Source organism: Ostrea edulis, chromosome 8 (assembly GCF_947568905.1).
Source record: "Ostrea edulis chromosome 8, xbOstEdul1.1, whole genome shotgun sequence".
Taxonomy (NCBI): domain Eukaryota; kingdom Metazoa; phylum Mollusca; class Bivalvia; order Ostreida; family Ostreidae; genus Ostrea; species Ostrea edulis.
Genome location: NC_079171.1, coordinates 57,260,480 through 57,278,731, shown reverse-complemented (window position 1 = coordinate 57,278,731; position 18,252 = coordinate 57,260,480). Strand labels below are relative to the sequence as shown.

The 18,252-nt window shown below is 35.0% G+C and overlaps 1 protein-coding gene across 3 annotated transcripts in view; it reads right to left on the bottom strand.

The window, feature by feature from the left end:
• LOC125662601 (multidrug resistance-associated protein 1-like) overlaps positions 1-18,252 on the bottom strand; it is a 49,988-nt gene that overhangs the window by 29,911 nt on the left and 1,825 nt on the right. For 2 of the 3 annotated variants that reach the window (XM_056146552.1, XM_056146553.1), the window contains exons 3-9: positions 17,266-17,400; positions 15,910-16,038; positions 15,221-15,328; positions 14,802-14,866; positions 11,295-11,438; positions 8,613-8,861; positions 230-416 (exon numbers count right to left, since the gene is read on the bottom strand). In XM_056146552.1, the coding sequence (XP_056002527.1) occupies positions 230-416; positions 8,613-8,861; positions 11,295-11,438; positions 14,802-14,866; positions 15,221-15,328; positions 15,910-16,038; positions 17,266-17,400 (1,017 nt within the window). The remainder of the gene's footprint in view (positions 1-229; positions 417-8,612; positions 8,862-11,294; positions 11,439-14,801; positions 14,867-15,220; positions 15,329-15,909; positions 16,039-17,265; positions 17,401-18,252) is intronic. The other variant, XM_056146554.1, reaches the window with a different exon arrangement.

Below are 18,252 nucleotides of genomic sequence, written 5' to 3'. Positions count from 1 at the left end.
GCGAAGAAAACATTTTTTCTGCATACAAAATATAGTGGATTGAGTTCGGGCACGTGTTTTACGTCTGATTTTCTTTTTACCTTGTGATAGATCATTCCAACAAGCGCTACTTTCACTTCATAATTTACTATTAACCTTATGGTATATCATTAAAACAAGAGCTACTTTCACTTTATGATTTACTATTTACTTTTCATATACCATTCCACACAAAATATTTACTGTTTACCTTTTGATAGATCATTCCAACAAGTGCTACTTTCACTTTCAGTCCAAGCGTCAGCATAGCATATGCTGCGTGACAATAGAACACCGATTGCATCTGTCCACAAATAAAGAAGATGACTGCCAGCCCCCAGCCATTCCAGAGCGGTCTGTTTCCTGTGTGTTTTTCCTCAAGGAATTCTATCATAATCCTGCAAGACAAAAATGAATACAAACGTCCCACCACATCTATAGAAAAAGAGTCACGTCGTATCTACACAAGATCCAAATGTTTGCGAGAATACTGCTAATTTCTCAGTGGATCAGATACTAATTCTTTAGGAGATCATAATTTTTATTGATTCTTTTGTTTGGAAGGACCAGGTTCGTAGATGGAGTAAACATCCAAACTTGACCAGTCCCATCCAGTGAGTCATCCATCTTGATCAAGCAAACAGAGTAATCCGTAACTAAAAATCAGTGTGTAAAGAACGGTCAGACAATTGGTATGAAACACGATAACATTCGTCCTAATGAAAGGCCGAATTAGTAAATAAGATAATTATGATGGACATAACGTTTGCAAAATCCCGACTTAAACGAGACTGTTGCTGCCCCCTGTCAACATACGTATTTGTCAGTTGTTTGTCTCACTTCAAAGGTTGATGCTCTCGTGGGGATCCGGGTTAGAATAAGTCCTCAGTACCCCTTGCTTGTCGTAAGAGGCGACTAAATGGGGCGTTCCTTCGGATGAGACCATAAAAACTGAGGACCCGTGTCACAGCAGGTGTGGCACGATTAAAATCCCTCCCTGATCAAGGGCCCTAAGCTGTTTTAGAAGTATGTTCACCAAGATGGTGAAAGGGATTTTTATACCCGCACTTTCTAAAGAAGGTTCGGGTATATTGTTGTTACCCTGGTCCGTCCGTCCGTCCGTCTGTCTGTCACACTTCTTCCTCAATCTGCTCTTTTATTTCAAGTGGTAACCAATTGATCTTTTGGAATATGATAGGTGGTGTACTCTAGATATATGATAAGGTTTTAGAATATTCAATTTTACCCTGGGGCAGAACGGGGGTTAAAAATGACGTTTTTTTCAATAAAAACCTGGTTCCCAGAAATCCTCCTACATTTCATGCAGTAGTCCAATCATCTTTTGGAAAATGATTGGTTGGGTCTTGTAGATGTGTAATAAGATTTTGGAATTTTCATTTTCACCCTAGGGATCAAATAGGGGTCGAAAAATGACGATTTTGTACAGAGAAACCCCTGGTTCGCATAATTCCTCTTACATTTTACACAGTAGCCTAACAATCTTTTGGAAGATGATTGCTGGTGTCCTGTATATGTGCAATAAAGTTTTGGAATCTTCATTTTCACCCCTGGAGTCAGATGAGGGTCGAAAAATGACGGGGTTTTTTGCACAAAAGAACCCTGGTTTCCAGAACTCCTCTAACATCTTAAGCAGTATCCTAATAATCTTTTGGATGATGATTGCTGGTGTCCTGTAGATGTGCAATAAGGTTTTGGAATTTTTATTTTCACCCCTGGGGTTAAATGAGGGTTGAAAAATGACATTTTTGCACAAAAGAACACTCAGGTCCCCAGAACTCTTTTTACGTTTTAAGCAGTATCCTAATAATCTTTAGGAAATTGGTTGCTGATATCCTGTAGATGCGCAATAAGGTTTTGAAATTTTATTTTTGCCCTAGGGGCCAAACGAGGGTTGAAAATGGTGCTTTTTGTACAAAAAACCTTGGTTCCCAGAACTTCTCTTACAATTTATGCATGGGCCAAATCATTTTTGGAAGGTATCAATGACCTTGAACTTGTCACAATGACCTTGATTCAAGGTTATGACACACTCCCTGGTCATAAAAAAATATTTGTACAAAGTACGAACTTCCAATGACTCTCCACTACAAAATTATAACTCAATTAATTTTTTAATACTTTTTCTGCTTGTGACCTTGAACTTGCAGGTATGAATTTGGGTCAAAGTCATCAAACACCTTCAGGTCATAAACAATTTTTATACCAAGTATGAACCACCAATAATCCTTCATAATCAAGTTATAGCCCTTGCAATTTAAAAAAAAAAAAACTTTTTCTGTCTAGTGACCTTGAACTTGTAGGAATGACCTTGGGTTAAACTGAATACATACCCTCAGGTCATAAACAATCATTATACTAGGTATGAACTACCAATGATTCTCCATTACAAAGTTATGGCCCACAAAATGTATTTTAAATACTTTTCTGCATAGTGTCCTTGAATTTGCAGGAATGACCTTGGTTCAAAGTCATGACACACCCTCAGGTCATAAACAATCTATTTACTAAGTGTGAGCTTCAAATGATACAAAGTTATAGCCCAAAGAAAAATGTAGTTCTTTTTTCTGCCAATGACCTTGAAAATGCCAGTCAATGTCATGGCACACCTTTGGATCATAAACTATCTTTGTACGAAGTATGAGCTTCCAATGATTCTCTATTATAAAGTTATTGCCTGTATAAGAATTTTATATCTTTCTATCAGTGACCTTGAACATGCTTGAATGACCTTGTTTCAAGGTATGACACACCCTCAGGTTATAAACAATTTTTGTAATAAGTATGACTTACTATTGATTCTTCACTCCAATCAATAACCTGGAAAAGATTGCATGGACATTGTACAGAACATTTCGGTTGAGCATCACTGAAGAGACATTTTTTGTCGAAATGCGCATCTGGTGCATCAAAATTGGTACTGTATAAGTTTTACAGATAAGATGATTCCTATATAAACCCCCAAACTCTGTTTGCAGAGGATATCATGGAGTAATGAAACATGATTTCATGAATTGTTACATTTGAGAATTTATGAAATCATTCATCTTTATTCATTGTAGGTTGGAACTTCTCTATGTACATGTACATGCAAATTAAATCTTTCTTCACTGTGATGGTTATGAGTGTTCTTCTTGTTTAATTTAAATGTTCCTCTTACTGAAATGAATTTGAATATAAATGCTTCATTTTCACTCAGAAAGCAGTAAAAGTTAAGAATAGCAATAGATCACAATTTTATAACACTTCATCATTCTGGCATAAAATATTGAAAAAGTGTATACCTCTTGTTCTTGAAATATTTTTTTTTTTCAATTATTATAAAAGGTTTCAAATGATTTGAGAGATTTTTCCTTAAACTTTGGACCCAATAATTTTATCAAACATATTTAAAAAGTCCACCATTATTGATCCCCACCCCTAGATATATCAACAACAATCATCCATGCATACAACTTTTCTGTAAAGTATTTACTACTGTACTCAATGATTTCACTGGCTATTCATGGTAGTGACTACTACTCATTAGGATTTAAATACCTAGTCACTAAACATTAGATCTCTATTGCTCCTGAGTTTCAGACTTTGAAGCAGAAATCCTGTCTACAAATAGATCCAGGTAAGTTATCTTTTTAATTTTAAATTAACTTAAGTACTATGGTCTATATATATTAGGGATGTATATTGAAATGAGGCAATCTAATTTACAAATTTTTTCAATATTTCAATTCAATATCTATTTTTCACTTTTTTTAAAAATTAGAACAAACAAATTAACGAACAGAAACTTCTACTGTCATATTTAGTTTAACTTTTTGGAAAGGGGCAGAGAGATAACATCAATAAGCAAACAAATTGAAGAAGAAAAACAATTAAATAGCCTTACAACTTGAATAACAATTCTCAAATTTGGTATCAGGAACTTTTTTAAAAAATAAAAAAAAAATTATTCAGGAAAATATATAAAGACAAGTTTAAAAGTAACAATACTTCGATTGCTGTTTTGATCCATACTGAAGTATTGAAAGTACCGTTGCATTGGTACTTTAAATATGTATTGATCAACAATATACATATAACCCTAATATATATATATATATATATATATATATATATATATATATATATAAGGTGGACACCATTTCATATTTCCATTAGTCAATGGTTTATGTATTCTGACATGAGCAGTGAGAGATGATATGGTTTAGGATTGGAGATCTCAGCTATTTTCAAGAGATATGACCAAAAATGACATAGTTGTGAAGAAATGACTCCTTGACACTTGTAATTTGTAATACCTAATGCAACTTGACGTGTGCAACAATCCTTTGTTTTATCTATTCTATTCAGAAAATTTGTCTGAGAAGGATATATTTATTTGGATAAAATTAACATGATTAACATCAGTGGTCCAAGAACTACTAAATTTGAGAAATTCACTGGTGCATAAATTAATAGTCCATTTGCAAATAAAAACAAATAGTTCTAATTATAATGGAGACCTTTACAGCTGTTCCTCAAACAATTCCCCTCCTCCCTTTGGGCAGCTCTACTCCCTGTAAATTTCTTTTAATTAGGCAAAATCTTCGTATTTTAGACTTTTACAATCTATTTGCCAAAAGTATTTAGGGAAAATAACAATAATTATAAAGTACAATAAGTGTAAGCAAATCAAACTTGAAATAGACATGCATGCATATGATTTCGAAAATTAGCATATACATGTACTTCATCTCATAGTATGCCATAATAAAGAGCTCCATTTTAGTTTATTTTAGCATTTCACTGAAAACGTAAAAAGTTAAAGCAATCTGAATTTTAGCCAATCAGAAATCAGAACATGAGCATCCATGTGTGCTAACTCATTTCTGATGATTCCATAATGTAGGAACTTGTATTATTTACATATACTCAGAATTTCATCTTCTTTCGTTAACAAGTAAGAAAACTATGAATAATCTTAGCCGATCAGATTTCAGCACACGTGCTTGCGCATATTTTATAGATTTTTCACATATATATCCTTGTAGTGCCTTACAATATATACCAAAGTCTTTAATTCCAAAGAAGTTTATTGAAAAGTAAGAGAGATAAAACCTATAAAATATTAGCCAATCAGATTTAAGCACACATTCATGCATATCCTTGCATTCAATGTTAATACTAGCATAATTATACCAATAAACAATGTAAATTTTATCTTTCTTTTTTCGTTGTTGTTTTTGTTGAAAACAAAAGTTGTAGCCATCACAAGTTTCAGTCAATCAAATTGCAGGACACATGCATGTGTGTATTTGTCTGGAATTTTCATATATATAACATAATATAGAACCTTAAATTTATACATATTTCTTAAATATGAAAGTATTTTGTCAAAAAAAAAAACAAACAAGGACAATATTGAGATCTATGTTTCAACCAAGCAGACTGAATAAGCGCAAGTGCATGTACATGAGCTCATGCTAAATTTACCATTTTCATCTGAACAAAACTGAATCTGCATATGTAGTGAAGCTTTCACACAAGTTTCATCTTTTCTGGCCCAGTGATTCTTGAGAGGAAAGTTTTTAAAAGCTGCCATCAAGTTTACACTAATTCTTGATTATCGCCCTTTGATATAGGGCATGGACCTTCATGTGGGCAAACTTGAATCCCCTTTACGAATGATGCTTTGTGGCAAGTTTGGTTGAATTTGACCCAGTGGTTCTTGAGAAGAAGTTCAAAATGTGAAAAGTTTACAATGACGACCGACAGCGGACACATTTTGATCAGAAAACCTCACTCAAGCCTTTGGTCCAGGTTAGCTAAAAAAAAACATAACTAGTGCTAATTGTAACAGGAAGTGTTACAAATGTTCCCCAGTGCTCCCCCAGTCCCCTATGGACACCATCCCCTACAAGGTTCATTAAATTTGGCAATTCTGATGATAAATAAATCTACATTTTATTTTGAGATGTATTTTATTGCAAAATTTCAAAAACGATTTTAGCACACATGCAGTGCATGTACATGTTTTCTACATATTGTACATATCTTCCCCATAAAGAGACTTGCAATGAATACCTTAAAATATTTAAAATCGCAAAGATTTTTATTAAAAACAATGAGTAATACAGCCATATAAGTATTTATAATAATATAATAATGATAAAAATACACTTATATAGCGCCTTATCTAAAAATACTCTAAAGCGCTGTACAACATACTAAAATTTACAATTGATAATTAAAAGAATAAAGTGCACCGCCACGGCACATTATACGCTTGTCACATATTGTTAACAGTATAGATTGTACCAATTAAAACATTTTTTTTATATCACCTTAATTAAATGTCACAGTGACCTTAAAGTAGGATGCGACACACCTTCTACCTAAGATGCATTAGTTGACCAATTTTGGTGATTCTAGGTCTAATAGTTTTCAAGTTATGAGCCGGACAAGTTTTTGCCATATATGGCCATATCTTCTTAATGAAAAGTCACAGTGACCTGGTTTTAATGTGCGACACACCTTCTACCCAAGATGTATCTACAGACAAAGTGTGATGATTCTAGGCCTTGTAGTATCTAAGTTACGGGTCGGATACGAAAAAGCTAACAGACGGACGGACAGACGGATATCTTCTTAATGAAAAGTCACAGTGACCTGGTTTTAATGTGCGACACACCTTCTACCCAAGATGTATCTACAGACAAAGTGTGATGATTCTAGGCCTTGTAGTATTTAAGTTACGGGTCGAACACGAAAAAGCTAACAGACGGACGGACAGACGGATAACTTCTTAATGAAAAGTCACAGTGACCTGGTTTTAATGTGCGACACACCTTCTACCCAAGATGTATCTACAGACAAAGTTTGATGATTCTAGGCCTTGTAGTATTTAAGTTACGGGTCGGACACGATAAAGCTAACAGACGGACGGACAGACGGATATCTTCTTAATGAAAAGTCACAGTGACCTGGTTTTAATGTGCGACACACCTTCTACCCAAGATGTATCTACAGACAAAGTTTGATGATTCTAGGCCTTGTAGTATTTAAGTTACGGGTCGGACACGAAAAAGCTAACAGACGGACGGACAAACGGATATCTTCTTAATGAAAAGTCACAGTGACCTGGTTTTAATGTGCGACACATCTTCTACCCAAGATGTATCTACAGACAAAGTTTGATGATTCTAGGCCTTGTAGTATTTTAAAAGTTACGGGTCGGACACGAAAAAGCTAACAGACGGACAGACAGACGGACGGACATGAACCCATACCATAATACGTCCCGTCTTAAGACGGGCGTATAAAAACCATAGAATACACAACGGATAATCCTTACACATATAAGCATGTATGCAACATTATGTCATAATGGATAAAAAGTACAAATCAAGACAATTTAAAATATAAAATATGATGCAAGCATACAACGTCCTAAATATATGAAAAACAAACAAGTAAAACTACTCAAAGGAATCTAAAACACAAATGTGCCCAAAATTCATTAAATTTAACAGTACATAGCTATTTAAAGGTTATAGGATTGACAGAAAAGATGAGTTTTAACAGACGTTTAAAACATTCAAGATTTTTGGCGTTTCTGAGCTGGCTAGGCAGATTGTTCCAGAGTGTGGATGCAGCCTTGTCGAATCTGCGTTCACCGTAGGTCTTAGTTCTGACTGATGGTACAGTCAATAGATTTGCGGTTTCTGAATGCAGGGCTCTTGTCGGGTTGTATGGAATAATGAGTTCCGTTAGTTATCCTGGAGCCAGGTTATGGAGACTTTTAAACACATAAAGGAGAATTTTGTACTGGATACGATAATCAACGGGAAGCCAATGAAGATTGATCAGGACAGGTGTGATATGATCGTGTTTTCTAGTCCGTGTAATTATCCTTGCAGCGGTGTTTTGAATTCGCTGTAGTTTGCCAATCAGAATCGAGCACACTTGTATGCATATTCTTGCATTCAATTTTGAAAAATACTGCCTCATGCTTAGATAGTATAGTACTGGTATAATTATATTTATGCATTACTGCAGCAATGTCACATAACTTAGCCACCATCTAATGCATGTTAATGTATAAAGTAAGTAAAACATCTGAAATCGGCATGGCAATATGTAAGTAGTAATGTATACCCCCGGAAGCCCATCGGGTACATTCTCATCTGAGCATTTTATGCTTAATTTAATCATGCAATACAAAACCAATACAATATTGTATTTTCTGGACGATTTATTCTCGAAATTACATCCAAATGAATCTGTAGACTCTTGACAATTCACGAACATTTGACTCCACGAATTTCAATGATTCCACGGTGTTGGGAATGGTTACTGTATCACAGATGTGTATACTGTATACTGGTACATCAGAGGGGACGATATACTGTAACTATACTTATTTTAGCGTACAAAAAAGTTGGCGCTGTCGAACCTGATGCGCTGTTTTGTGTAATCATAATTCAGTGCTTCTTCTACTGTACGAATAGACGAATTGCTATACACAGTCGCTTGACTTTACCTAGATTAACACAATTAGCACCGTGCAGTTAAATACAGGTCTTGGATTCACTTACTTGAGAAGCAACGGCTGCATCAGATTGAAGACGTCACAGGCAATCATGTAGAGTGAGGCAAGAACAAATTGTCTCCAATACGTCTTTAAGATAACTTTGAATAACGACGGTTGTGATTGGTGGGATTTTCTGGTGCCATAGCAACCATGGCCAGTCTCTGATTTTTGATTGGTTAAGAGTGGTGTTGACTCATATGCGAACACATCATTCAGATAAGTGTGCTTTTTGGAGGGTTCTTTTCGTTGTGTCCTGTAAAAAATATGTTTGTCACGTTGTATAATTACAAAACTATGCATGCAGTGTACAAGTATTACGTAGACAATAAACTACATGTAATATATGTTTATCGGGAATACGACAATCGCTAGCATTGAGGGAAAATCAAGTAAATGTGTATGTCTGCCTACTGTACTGTACACCATCATTTTCCCTAATGATGCAGAAATACTTTCCATTGTAAATATCAACATAGAAACTACCTGGAATTAAAGTAGATCGCGATGTCCAAGTCTACACTAAACCATGTTAAGGAAATCAGAAGAATATGTGAAGTAGAAAAGACAGGTGGTCATACGGTGTTTTTTATTGGTGGAAAAGTCCACTGACTATTTCTTTTGGATGGTGATAATTTAGTGGAAACCCTTTTTAACACAATGTTCAATTCACTTTCACTGTGTTTATATATATTGCTTAAAACGACGAAATAATGATAACCTGTCAATTTCAATATCTCGGTAATTACATGGCCCACCTGGATAGATTATTTCATATTGTTTAACGTCCCTCTTGAGAATTTTTTACGGGAGACATCATTGATTCGGCATCGTGCCAAGTACTGTAAACTGATTTACGCATTATTGGCATTGAAAATCAAACCCCTAACAGAGTGGACACGTTATACAGTGCAGTAGCAATGATTGATATATGTAAAACTTATACGGTACCAATTTTGATGCACCAGATGCGCATTTCGACAAATAATGCCTCTTCAGTGATACTCAAGCCGAAATTTTGGAAATCCGAAATAACTTGTAAGAGCTAAAAGGAAAATCAGAGTGCCAAAGACTGGATTCAAATTCGTCTAAAGATCAGAGCTATGAATGAGGGAAATAATCGTTAATTTTGAAATGAATTTCTAAATTTGGTCACAGCAATTAAATTTACATCCGTATTTTCAAGCGTGTAACGAAGTACTTAGCTACTGGGCTTTAGAGACCCTCGGGAACTAACAGTCCACCAGCAGAAGCCTCTGTTTCGAAACGGTTTTAATTTTAAAACAATAAATTAAATATCAATTTATAATTTTGATATCCACATACAGCATACATTTTATGAATACTCTTTTTCTTTACAATCAATGTTGATAATGAAAATGGTGAAGGTAATGAACAGTCATATATCTCAATAGTCATATAATTTATCTTTCAGTGGTTGGGTTTTGCCCACCATTGTTATAAGCAGGCAGTACTGTACGCAATTTGCACAATAATAATTATTAAATGTAATGCAAAACATTCTACTTTTTTATATTTAAGTGCACATATACTGAAAACAATGACGTCGGAAGACTTTCTGGTTAGATTTTCTACAATGTGATAATAACGAAAAGTGATTAATGAAAGGTGAAAATAATCTCACGAATCTTGTAAAGAATACAACTTTAAGAGTAGGACACACTGGCTTCTGAAACAACAGAGGTGGAACCGAGTGCTTAGGAGGAGTAAGCACCCATTGTTAACCGGTCACAACCGCAGTGTAGTACTAAAGATACATTATATTTTACATAACACTATATTACTTAATAGAACAACTAGAACTTTATGTTAATTACCTAAAAGAACCCGAACATTGTGTCAGTTACCTCAAAGAACCCGAACATTACGTTAGTTGCACAGGAGAACATCCAACACACTCCATTGACTATTCCAGAGAAAAAAACCCAGCATCACGATATCAGTTAAACTAACGTTATATCATATAGGCTACCCCAGGGAACCAGTATACTATATCAGATCAAGAATATTGAGAATACCATGTAAAGTACCTCATAGGACATCAAATTGTCTGCCTCAAAGAACTTTAAGCACACTATGTCAATTACCTAAGTAAACAACCATCACACTGTGTCAGTTGCTTTAAAGAATGTCCAACATAGTGTGGTGTCTCCTCCAGCTAAAAATCAGCATATCATGTTGGATACTCAGGAACAACCATCACACAGGAGATGGTTACTTCTCTTAGGCACCTGATCCCATCTCTGGTATATCCAGGGGGTCCGTGTTTGCCAAACTCTCTATTTTATATTGCTTATAGTAGTTATGAGATTGATCACTGTTCGTTATCTTCACCTTTCATTACTTACTTCAGAGAACTGGCAGTACACTATGTCATATACCTGGTAACTAGAGCTATACATTTTTTGATGTTGGTTATAGATACAATCAACCTAATAAATCTCATGAAAATACAAAATTAAGAAAAGGACAAAAATACAAATTAAGAGAGAGAAGGGCAAACACAGACTTCTGAACATACCAGACGTGGGATCAGGTGTCTAAAGGTAACTGTCTTATGTTGACTGTGCTCTCTCTCTCTCTCTCTCTCTCTCTCTCTCTCTCTCTCTCTCTCTCTCTCTCGTGCATGATATATAGCTGTACTTTACAGTTTTAATTCGGTACATACCTCACGGTTTTTATTCGGTGTTCGAAGACCACCTCCTTCCAATTTGCCTTCAGTTCCGGGACGCACGTGTCTGATTGGAGATAGTTCACCTGCTTCCAAATGTCCTTGACATCCAGAGTGCGTCTGTATGCCTTGATCACCAGTCTACAATACAACAGGAAGTCTACCTCAACCACCACAACAAATTTTCATTTACATACAGAATACAAGGGTGTATGTCGAAATGCTTTTGACAGTCTTCATTTACATAGAGATTAAAGGGGTGTACGTTGAAATGCATTGGACAGATTTCATTTACATACAGAATACAGAGATGAATGTCGAAATGCAATAAACAGCTTTCATTTAAATATAGAATGTCGACATGAATTGAACATATCCTGTCAAATATATACAATGAATGTTCGCATTCTGGTATTTTTCTCTGACTCTACAGGAACGAAAATTCTTCGAATGATCTTAAAACAACATACACAGTCTATTACGTCAAAGATACTCACCATATAAAACTGGAGAAAACATCTAGGTTCTTAATGATGAAAAAGTTAGATAAAAACTATACCACATTTCTCCAATAGAAATATATCCACCTTTCATTACTCACCCATTAAACCACCACAACACCCATCTATTGATAAATTTCATTACTTACCCATTAAACCACCACAACACCCATCTATTGAGGAATTTCATTACTTATCCATTAAACCACCACAACACCCATTTATTGAGGAATTTCATTACTCATCCATTAAACCACAACACCCATCTAATGAGAAATTTCATTACTTACCCATTAACCCACCACAACACCCATCTATTGAGGAATTTCATTACTCATCCATTAAACCACCACAACACCCATCTATTGAGGAATTTCATTACTCATCCATTAAACCACAACACCCATCTATTGAGAAAATTCATTACTTACCCATTAAACCACCACAACACCCATTTATTGAGGAATTTCATTACTTATCCATTAACCCACCACAACACCCATCTATTGAGAAATTTCATTACTTATCCATTAAACCACCACAACACCAATCTATTGAGAAATTTCATTACTTACCCATTAAACCACCACAACACCTATCTATTGAGGATTTTCATTACTCATCCATTAACCCACCACAACACCCATCGTTGCAAAATTTCATTACTTGCCCATTAAACCACCACAACACCCATCTATTGATAAATTTCATTACTTACCCATTAAACCACCACAACACCCATCTATTGAGGAATTTCATTACTTATCCATTAAACCACCACAACATCCATTTATTGAGGAATTTCATTACTCATCCATTAAACCACAACACCCATCTAATGAGAAATTTCATTACTTACCCATTAACCCACCACACCACCCATCTATTGAGGAATTTCATTACTCATCCATTAAACCACCACAACACCCATTTATTGAGGAATTTCATTACTCATCCATTAAACCACAACACCCATCTATTGAAAAAATTCATTACTTACCCATTAAACCACCACAACACCCATTTATTGAGGAATTTCATTACTTATCCATTAACCCACCACAACACCCATCTATTGAGAAATTTCATTACTTACCCATTAAACCACCACAACACCCATCTATTGAGAAATTTCATTACTTACCCATTAAACCACCACAACACCTATCTATTGAGGATTTTCATTACTCATCCATTAACCCACCACAACACCCATCGTTCCAAAATTTCATTACTTGCCCATTAAACCACCACAACACCCATCTATTGAGAAATTTCATTACTTACCCATTAACCCACCACAACACCCATATATTGAGAAATTTCATTACTTATCCATTAAACCACCACAGCACCTCTCTATTGAGGATTTTCATTACTCATCCATTAACTCACCACAACACCCATCTATTGAGAAATTTCATTACTTATCCATTAAACCACCACAACACCAATGTGTGGAGGAATTTCATTACTTACCCATTAACCCACCACAACACCCATCTGTTGAGGAATTTCATTACTTATCCATTAACCCACCACAACACCCATCTATTGAGAAATTTCATTACTTACCCATTAAACCACCACAACACCTATCTATTGAGGATTTTCATTACTCATCCATTAACCCACCACAACACCCATCGTTGCAAAATTTCATTACTTGCCCATTAAACCACCACAACACCCATCTATTGATAAATTTCATTACTTACCCATTAAACCACCACAACACCCATCTATTGAGGAATTTCATTACTTATCCATTAAACCACCACAACACCCATTTATTGAGGAATTTCATTACTCATCCATTAAACCACAACACCCATCTAATGAGAAATTTCATTACTTACCCATTAACCCACCACAACACCCATCTATTGAGGAATTTCATTACTCATCCATTAAACCACCACAACACCCATTTATTGAGGAATTTCATTACTCATCCATTAAACCACAACACCCATCTATTGAAAAAATTCATTACTTACCCATTAAACCACCACAACACCCATTTATTGAGGAATTTCATTACTTATCCATTAACCCACCACAACACCCATCTATTGAGAAATTTCATTACTTACCCATTAAACCACCACAACACCCATCTATTGAGAAATTTCATTACTTACCCATTAAACCACCACAACACCTATCTATTGAGGATTTTCATTACTCATCCATTAACCCACCACAACACCCATCGTTGCAAAATTTCATTACTTGCCCATTAAACCACCACAACACCCATCTATTGAGAAATTTCATTACTTACCCATTAACCCACCACAACACCCATATATTGAGAAATTTCATTACTTATCCATTAAACCACCACAGCACCTCTCTACTGAGGATTTTCATTACTCATCCATTAACTCACCACAACACCCATCTATTGAGAAATTTCATTACTTATCCATTAAACCACCACAACACCAATGTGTGGAGGAATTTCATTACTTACCCATTAACCCACCACAACACCCATCTGTTGAGGAATTTCATTACTTACCCATTAACCCACCACAACACCCATCTATTGAAAAATTCCATTACTTAACCATTAAACCACAACAGACATCTATTGAGAAATTTCATTACTTATCCATTAAACCACCACAACACCCATTTATTGAGGATTTTCATTACTTATCCTTTAAACCGTCACAACACCAATCTATTGAGAAATTGCATTACTTACCCATTAAACTACCAGAACACCCATCTATTGAGAATTTTCATTACTTATCCATTGAACCACCAGGACACTAATCTATTGAGGAATTTCATTACTTATCCATTGAACTACCAGAACACCAATCTATTGAGGAATTTCACTACTTACCCATTAAACTACCACAACACCCATCTGTTGAGGAATTTCATTACTTACCCATTAAACCACCAGAACACCAACCTATTGAGGAATTTCATTACTTACCTTTTAATCCACCAGAAGACCAATCTATTGAACAAGTTCATTACTTACCCATTAAACCACCAGAAGACCAATCTATTGAGGAAGGACGCCAGCTCCTCTGGAGATTGTTCCTTCTGTTAACAATGACCGACAAATGAAAATGATGATAGCATTTCAACTAATTTTAATAGTGTTAAAATCAATGATCACAATGATGATGATGATGATGATGACAATGAGGAAGATCATGCTACTGCTGCTGGTGATATCAATGATGACATAACGATGATGGTGATGATGATGATGATGATGATGATGATATGGTGATTTGGTGATGATGATGATGATGATGATGATGATGATATGGTGATTATGGTGATGTTGCTAACACTGTGATGACAACAATGAACACGAAAATTGGAGGAAGACAATAGGTTGTAAAGGGAGAGAAATGTAGAAGAAAAGAAAGATTACAAAGGTGTGTTCACCTGTCCCAGGAGAGGGTAGGTAGGTTTCTCAGCGAAGCAGTACAGAACGAGCTGTACACAGACGATTCCATAGTACACATAATACAGGATGCTAATGGCACAACTCGGCTGTAAACATAGATACACATAGTACAGGATGCTAATGGCACAACTCGGCTGTAAACATAAATACACATAATACAGGATACTGGTGTTATAACTCGGCTGTCAACATAAATATACATGATACAGGATGTTAATGATACAACTCGGCTGTAAACATAAATACACATGATACAGAATGTTAATGGCACAACTCGGCTGTAAACATAAATACACATAATACAGGATGCTAATGGCACAACTCGGCTGTAAACATAAATACATATAATACAGGATGCTAATGGCACAACTAGGCTGTCAACAAAAAATACACATAATACAGGATGTTAATGGCACAACTCGGCTGTAAACATAAATATGCATAATACAGGATGCTAATGGCATAACTCGGCTGAAATAAATTTAAATGGCTAACAGATGATAAACATCACTATTTTAATATTTCAATACTTTTCCTTGGGTATACGAAGAAATCATTTTTACATGTATATAAATGGTATTTTCAGAATAAAAGTTCCCAGCCTTTAAAACTACTGTAGAATTCTAGCATATTAAATGTAAATTAGAAAAAAAAATTCGTTTCCTACCGTGTACGATATGGCAGACTGCAGTGACACGGTACTGCAGCCTAAAAGAAGAATCCAGAACGTAGTCAAAATTCCGGAGGAAATAACATGCTTTTTGCGTAGTACTTGAGTGAGAATTGATAGATACGCCTACAATTGATAAAACAAATCGTTAATTCATTATTACGGTACTGTCAATCATTTATATCAAACATCCTATTTCTCTGAGTTTACAATTGATAAAACAAATCGTTCATTCATTATTACGGTACTGTCAATCATTTATATCAAACTTCCTATTTCTGTGAGTTTACAATTGATAAAACAAATCGTTCATTCATTATTACGGTACTGTCAATCATTTATATCAAACATCCTATTTCTGTGAGTTTACAATTGATAAAACAAATCGTTCATTCATTATTACGGTACTCACAATCATTTATATCAAACATCCTATTTCTGTGAGTTTACAATTGATAAAACAAATCGTTCATTCATTATTACGGTACTGTAAATCTCATTTATATCAAACATCTTATTTCTGTGAGTTTACAATTGATAAAACAAATCGTTAATTCATTATTACGATACTGTCAATCATTTATATCAAACATTCTATTTCTGTGAGTTTACAATTGATAAAACAAATCGTTAATTCATTATTACAGTACTGTAAATCATTTATATCAAACATCCTATTTCTGTGAGTTTACAATTGATAAAACAAATCGTTAATTCATTCTTACGGTACTGTCAATCATTTATATCAAACATCCTATTTCTGTGAGTTTACAAAACATTTATCGGCAAGACTTCATTGGCGAAAATGAAGACTTATTCTAAAAATAGGATAATTTAAGGATCGATGCAAAGTTTAATGTTATATGGGGTATAGATATTGAGTAATTTGTAAAATCTACAAATTAGACAATAACACCTTGTATTCTCTTTTTCAAAATATGATGTATAATGTGTTCTTGATACTGTAGTTTTGTTTTTGAATGCTAAGTTAAATGTGAATATTTATAACGAAAATTACAAACAATGAAGCCACAGTGAAATGCTAACCAAACATAGTAAACAGAGTCTATATTAATTTGACAAATAATTAATACTAAATACCCCCAACCTATTCACCAATAGGCAAAGGTATTTCAACTTTTCATTTAACATTAAATTGTTATCCTTCAGAAACACACAATGACTGTGTTGTATTATTTCTTAAGACAAAAAAAAAACACAATAAAATAACGAAAACAATAACATAAATGCGAATCTGCAACGTAGGGCATTGTGTACGTTTAAACCTTGAAGAAAGTCCATTGTATACCTTCATAATAAACATTGTTAGCTTGTTCCTGACCACATACTCACAAAGACAACCAAGAGAGCTACAGCGCCAACATAGAACTCGTCCGGGGCCGACACACCCGACTGACAATGGTAACCACGTGATGAGGTGAGAGCGATACTGACACATGTTAACAGAGATAGGACTACACACAACACCTGTCAAAAGACACGTGATGAGGTTAGAGCGATACTGACACATGTTAACAGAGCTAGGACTATACACGACACCTGTCAAAAGAAGCGAGAGTTCTATAAATAGATATAGGAGTTATATAATTAGAAATAGGAGTTCTAAATTTAAAGTAGGGTTTCTATGATTAAAAATAGGAGTTCTAAAATTAGAAGTATGTGTTCTAAATTTAAAGTAGGATTTCTATAATTAAAAATAGGAGTTCTGTAATTAAAAATGTGTGTTCTAAATTTAAAGTAGGATTTCTATGATTAAAAATAGTTCTATAATTAGAAAGAGGTGTTCTAAATTTTAAGTAGGATTTCTATAATTATAAATATGTGTTCTATGTGTAGCGGTCTGACTGGTTTGATCGACGATGGTCGCATAGATCAGTTAGTAGAGCACCTGACAAAAGATCCAGGGGACCCGGGTTCGAATCCCGGTCTAGTTCATTGCTTTTTCCCTTGCTGTTACATTTGGTGTCCTAGACCAGCCCCTGGAACTGACAGGTGAAAATGCCTGCCAGGGGATTAAGATCATGGGTTACGAGGTTACACTCTCCAATTGGTTGGACATTTGTAACAAAATGGTATTTTTTCTGCTTTGGTTTGGGCGGAATACTGGTACCTCATCAACCCTCCACCCTTAAAATGAAAATGTTCGTTATGGACGAGAAGGAGATAGAAAAATGTTGCTATCTGCAGGGGCTGGCTCACCTCGATGGCTGGGACATTTCAATCCTCCCCGATCACAGTAACAATGAGGATTGTTAACCTTCAATTCCGAAATACGTAAAATGTAAACAAAGATACATTAGCGAGTTGATTGCTTGTATT